The 6,556-nt window shown below is 32.9% G+C and overlaps 1 protein-coding gene across 6 annotated transcripts; it reads left to right on the top strand.

Moving 5' to 3' along the window:
• The first annotated feature begins 1,048 nt into the window (after positions 1-1,048).
• LOC107899528 (protein MAIN-LIKE 2) lies at positions 1,049-4,530 on the top strand. 6 transcript variants are annotated; one of them, XR_005911870.1, is made up of 6 exons: positions 1,052-1,786; positions 1,873-2,041; positions 2,875-2,914; positions 3,674-3,738; positions 3,825-4,020; positions 4,153-4,530. XR_005911870.1 is itself a non-coding variant. In XM_041090735.1 (4 exons), exons 1-4 carry the CDS (start codon positions 1,924-1,926, stop codon positions 4,338-4,340), a joined length of 567 nt encoding a protein of 188 aa, XP_040946669.1. In that variant the 5' UTR covers positions 1,917-1,923; the 3' UTR covers positions 4,341-4,530. The 6 variants fall into 6 exon arrangements, 2 of the variants coding, with proteins under 2 accessions (XP_040946669.1, XP_016680758.2); XR_005911869.1 differs by adding an exon at positions 2,269-2,328 and having other exon boundaries at positions 3,825-4,530; XR_005911871.1 differs by having other exon boundaries at positions 1,049-1,786; positions 2,269-2,914; positions 3,825-4,530.
• The last annotated feature ends 2,026 nt before the right edge of the window (positions 4,531-6,556 follow it).

Raw genomic sequence — 6,556 nt, 5'->3', positions numbered from 1 at the left:
TGTTAATTTTATAAACTTTGTTATCTTTGATTGAAATATCATGTTTTAATGAGCTCTTTTAACTCATAAATAGTTCTGTCATAAATTTAATTATTACTAAAATGAGTAAAATGGTCGTCAATAATCAAATAATATGATAAATTAATCTAAAACTTCTATAGTTACTTCGACAATGAATGTAACATCCTAGTACCTTAACCTAGTAATATTTTTTTAGTATTATAGTTTTAAATTTTGATATTATAGTAATCAATAGGTTGACATTATTGAGAGATAAAAAAATTTTCAACATTTTATTTAATTGATTTTAATGTTTTGAAATTCACAATTTCAGTATTGAATTTTTTTTTTGTTTTGAAATTTTAATATGACAAATTTTTAATGCATTAATTTTGTTTCTATAATTTTTTTCATTTTAATCTTTAAGTTGAGTGACCAAAATGAAAGTATAAATATGATGTGAATATGTTATATCTAATTTGTTGCATGAGTTATAGATAAAATATTAATTTGGAACTTTTACCATTTTTAATGACTATTTTAAAATATCAAAAAATAAATATATAAAAATTCATAAATTATTTTTCAAAATTATAAAAACTTAAAATTAAATAATGCAAAATTTATATTAAAGAAACACTAAAATGTGTATAATTTCGGGAAATAAACTTGTAAAAAATAAAGATATATATATATTCTTCACTTTTGCTTCCATTGATGTTCCTGAAACATTATTTGATATTTTTTAAAAATGACAATCCAGGTTCCTTAATATTAAACAAAATTTTTGGATATTAGAATAAGCTTGAAATTTTATTTATAGCAATAAAAATATAATTTTATTAAATTAAAAATTAATAGCTAAGTGATCAAAGAAGAACTAAATATTTACTATTCTTATAATTTACAAAAATAGATTAATTTTAATTATTAAATTAAAATTATAACTAAAGCCAAAGTTAGAATAAAATTTACTGTAAGCTATTAAATAGTTAATTTTATTTATCTTAGATTACATTTTAATTACTTATGTTTAAAATGTTATTTTTTTAATAGCAACACTATGAACAGCAAAAAAATAAAAACAAAAGTGGGAACTTATTTATTAGCCCCCACAAACAGACGAGGATCCAACTTATTTATTAGACTTCTTCATTGGTCAGATAGATAATGCTGCTTCATCCAACGTTCACCATATTTCTTCTTGGATAAACCCCCACCACTTTCCCTTCATTTATTACTACTATTAGCACACTCCCTTCAATTTCCTTTCATTTTGCGTCACCTTTCTTCCAATAATGGCTACCACCGTCGCTGCTACTTCCTCTTTTACGGGCATCCGCCTTTCTGACGTCTACTCAAGCTCTGGGAGGGTAGTGGCCCGGTTCGACTTTGGGGGTAAGAAAGCCGCCAAGAAAGTATCTAAACCAACCTTTGATCGCCCATTATGGTATCTGGAGCTGTAGCACCCGGCTGGCTCGACGGTAGCTTGGTTGCTGATTATGGGTTCTAAAATTTTGGGTTGGGGAAGCCTGCTGAGTATTTGCAGTATGATTTGGATTCTTTGGATCAAAATCTGGTAAAGAACATGGCAAGTGACATCATTGGGACGTGGACTGAGGTCACCGACATAAAGCCAACTCCATTTCAGCCTTACAGCAAGGTCTTTGGGCTGCAGAGGTTCCGTGAATGTGAGCTGATCCATGGACGTTGGGCCATGTTGGCTACTCTAAGTGCCCTCACTATTGAATGACTCACTGGAGTCACTTGGAAAGATGCTGGAAAGGTTAATTACTTGCCTATTGTCCTTAGGCTTAACTCTGTGCCTTTTTTAGAAACCATTTAAATGAATATTGTTTGGTTATTTTTCAGGTGAAGCTTGTTGAAGGATCATCTTACCTAGGCTAACCCCTTCCATTCCCCATGACAACATTGATCTGGATCAAAGCGTTGGTGATTGGATACATTGAGTTCCAAAGGAATGCAGAGCTTGACCCTGAGAAAAGGCTGTACCTTGGTGGGAAGTACTTCGACCCTCTTGGTTTGGCGTCTGACCCTGATTAACTGTTTTTGCATGATATTATTGACTAAAATGAATTTGCTAATCGTAGAAAGTAGAGCTTATGAAATTTTGAAAGACTTGATTCCCAGTCTTGTGCTAGCTGAACAAATTTTCAGGAATAACTGTATTTTAAATCTTTAACAGCTTAATCAAGCATTTATATCATTTTAGTCAAATGAATATTACATTTATATATTTCATTCCAGAGAACCTTTCTATTACTTTGAAGATGTGAGCTTTATGGACAAAAAAAACACTTCAAAGAGGTGAGAAATAAATGAAATTATGCTCAACTCAACAATCTATAATTTGATATTTATGTTTTATTGGCCAAACTTGTATAGTTTCAATATTTTCCAACACTGCCAAGGTTTTATTGGCACTAATTAAGTACAAATCTATTTCATAAAGAGTTATTAGAACAAACAAAGACCAAAGTTCCATACAATATTAAAGCTCAACTCATAGAGTGAGAAAGTGGTTGAGGTCCTCAACACAAAGCCTCGAAAGGGTAGTAAAACCTAACACTTTATGAAGAATGAGTAGGTATTACTTGAAATAGGTTTCCATACCCATAAATTGTGAGAAAGAAGAGACTTAGGCGCATATCTTCAGCTAACCAGCCATCAAGGTGATTCAGTCTTAAATGCGGACAATCTCTATCTACATCCTTGTTCGCGTGATAGAGGAAATTTCTTCTTTGTTTTTCCGACAAAATCCTTTGATTTGTCTCCCTACATTATTGTTTTGCTCTGTGAATACATTAGTTTCTTAACAGTATTACTTTTTCCTGGGTTTTATTTTTTGCGCAGTCTGTGGCAAATGGGTGAAGATTGAACAAAAATGCTTTATGTACGTTCGTATTGTAGTTTTTTATGATAGATTTAAGACGAAATAGTATCAAATTATTGTTTCTTTTATTTTTGCAATTATGGATGTTAGTATGGAATTAACATTTACTTCAACTTTTGACGGGGAAAAACTTGTTTTGAGAGGAAGTCTAAGAACCTTTCACATCTGAGTGAATGTCTCTACTTTTTTTCCCTAAACATTCAGCTTTCATTATATGAAAGGTACAGACATAAGAAAACCCCTACAAGAAGTCCAATAAAAATACGACCAATTGTCCAAAAAGGCCCTTTTCTTAAAAAAATTACAGAAATGGGCTAATTTTTTCAAATAAGACTGGAATGGTCCGTTTTTATCAAAACATGCTGAGCTGACGTCATTTTCAGGGGAAACACAGAAAAGCACATCTAGCTCAGCATTTTTTTTCTTGATGTCAGGTAAAACGCGCTTACGTGGAAGCATTTTTGTAAAAACCATCCACGTGGGCTCGCTTTTGCTCGCGCTCCAACGATCAACTCCAATGGCTATTTGAACTAGCCGTTGGGCCGTCAACGATCCAAAAAAAAAGTATAACCCCCCCCCACACACACACACAATTTTCACAAATTCTCTCCTAATTTCTCAAATTTCTCACAATTCTCAAAAAGTTCTCAAATTATTATCCTAAATTCTATTTTTATCTAAGTTAACATTTTTATTATTTTTTATTAGTAATTCCAAGAAATAGTATTTTTATTAAAAATTTGTTCTTGTTCAATGTAGCAATGGTCAAGCCTCTAATCCGTCTTGATGATAATAAGCACATCTCCATCACTCAATTGCAAATGGTAAGAATAAATTTTAATTTTTAAAATTTTTTATTTCATAGTTATAATTGAACTTAGTATTTTTTTATAACTTTTTATCTAAATAGGTGGAAGATCGAATTTTGCAATGTCATATTTGTAATTTACCTGGTCTTCCATCACCGTTGATCGAAACATACTTGAGGGAAGCTGGTTTTTTCCACGTGGCCTACTTAGGCCGGGGGTGTAAGTTGGACTCAAAACTCATAAGTGTGTTGGTGGAGAGGTGGAGACCAGAGGCGCACACATTCCATCTTCCATGCGGTGAGTGTATTATCACTCTAGAGGACGTGCAATTACAGTTGGGGTTCCCCATGGACGGATTGGTAGTCATTGGGTTTGTTCAATCTGCTAATTGGGGGACCGTTTGTTATGAACTTTTGGTTGTGGTACTAGAGATGATTACCGGAGGTTGGATTGAAATGGCCTGGTTACGAAATAATTTTGCGGAGCTGGCGGAGCATTCTACTGAAGAAAGAATAGTACGATACGCTCGGACGTACATCCTTCAGAAGGCTATTCGATTGAAAGTCGAGAACGACAATGATTCATCTAGCCGAAAACACAGGTGCGATTTTGGGTAAAATTTATTACTATAAATATCACAAACTGGCTCGATTTTTAAAATTTTATTTTTCTGCAATGCAAGAAAGCTGCTAAAAAAATTGTTTTCAAACCATATTTTTTCAACAATTTTGACCATGTTTCTACAGTCTTCAGATGTAAACGCTTTTATCGTGTTATTCTAGGTGTGTTTGGTTGGGATTCTACGTATCCAAATTCTACCTTACTAAGGTTTACTAAGGGTGTAATGAATTGAAACATTGATTATAAGATTTAGATATGAATATAAATTGCTATAAATAAAATCTAGTAACACATGCTAAGGGTGAGACTAATAAGCAAAGAATTGAGAGTATTTCTAAATGTTTGGCTAATGAGAAGATGAAATTGAAACTTGATACTTGTTAGAATGTGCATAATAAGAATGAGAAATATTGTAATTATGATACTAGTGTGACAACAAAAGAGCTATGTGACTAATTTATTGAAATGGTGTATGACTCGAATAAGGAAAGGGTAATTATAGTGTTATGAATAAATTCTCACCTTAAGAACAAAGGTATCATAAATGGAACCACCCTAATTGTTTCATGGGAACAAATTAAATGAATTGATCAAAGTGGCTTGAGTGGTAATAATGTGTTAATGAGATATGGAACAAGATCCTTTTAATATGTGGATTAAATGAAATTTACATAATAATCATAAAATACTCAAGCTATCATATGACTAGATGAGGTAGGATAATTCACAAGTACTTACTAAGATTTCAAGCTTACTGCGTTAGTTGTTTTAAACGTATACGTGAACTTTTCTATAAAGATGGAACTATAGGCTTGGAGGCATCGCATCACCACTTGTAGATTGTCAAGGTTAAACCTTTAGTGTTGTTTTATAAATGCTAGGAATGGCATGTACATAGAGGCTTAGACCTATGAAGAGATTGTAATTATTTGTTCCATGTTAATTAGTGACAAATGTATTTGAATTGGATTATTTATAAGTTATACTTTGATACTTGAAGTTGTTGAGTATGACCTTGTGATGAATGCGAGTTTAAATGTTGTTTGAATGTGTTTAAAAAGATTTAAATCTTGTTGATATGGTTTGGTTATGTTTGGAGGTGAATCGTAGTGTTTTTGGATTGATTTTTAATTTTAAGGGCCCGATTTCGAAAACTATATTAAGGTATCAGAACTTAGGAAGACAGTAGATGAAAAGCTACAATATTTGGGTTCAAGTGTCAATACCTGGCTCCCAAGTTCCTATACCTAACCCAAGGTATCAGAACATGGAGTCTAGATATTGATACCTAGCCTTCTAGACAGTGTCCTTACACAATTTTGTGAGTTTTGAGCTTGCTGAAGCTTGTTTTTGGTCCCTAACACCTCCAATCACCCGCGAACTGCTTCTAAATGATTTTAAGATGATATTACCAAACTGTTTTAAAGTTTGAACTATGGAAAATCCTCTAATTTTTCGAAGACCAAAAATTTCAATTAAAGTCGTTGGGCTATACATATTCATTTTATGAATTGGAAACATCCCTAAATGCATTAAACAACCTAAATTGACCTTAATTTGCATCTAAATCTTTTTAAATGTGATCAATTTATTTTTAAAGATAAGTATATGGCATAAAAGACTATTTTTATAAAGATTGGTTTTGTATAAGTTAGAAAAGGGCACTTTAGCATCTCATAAGTGTACTAATTCATCGAGACAAGTAAGGAGTGTTACAAGCACCTTCAGCCACCTTGGACTAGGAAGAGCTGACTACGAAAGGGGAGAAACTGTGGGCTCTACTCAATCTTCAACAACCATTTGGTATGACGATTTTGATCTTCTTTACGTTTCAAACCCAAGGATGCCAAGGAGGAAGAGATGTTGCCTAAAAGCATCGGGTAAGTTAGAGGAACTAGGTTCGATGCCACTGCAAAACGACCAAAGAAAAGTCTCTACTGGTCACCAATCAAAGGCTGATGGCAAAGATGAGGTAAGGTCTGAACTTATTTTGCTCGAAGAGAAAGAAAAGAAAAGCCCAAAAGACAAAGGAAAAAAGTTGGATGATAGCTAGCACAAGACCGACACAAAGGCAAAAAAGATTGCTTGGAAAACCTAGGGAGAAGACAAAGAGATTTAAGTTTAGAAAGCAGCAAGTGGCCTTGTATTATTCCCCCCACTTTGAGATTTTTTTTGTTCTTTGCTTTTATTTGCATAAACAACAACTTCTTGC

This window comes from Gossypium hirsutum, chromosome D04 (genome assembly GCF_007990345.1).
Source record: "Gossypium hirsutum isolate 1008001.06 chromosome D04, Gossypium_hirsutum_v2.1, whole genome shotgun sequence".
Classification (NCBI taxonomy): Eukaryota; Viridiplantae; Streptophyta; class Magnoliopsida; order Malvales; family Malvaceae; genus Gossypium; species Gossypium hirsutum.
This window is presented reverse-complemented; position numbering and strand designations above follow the sequence as displayed.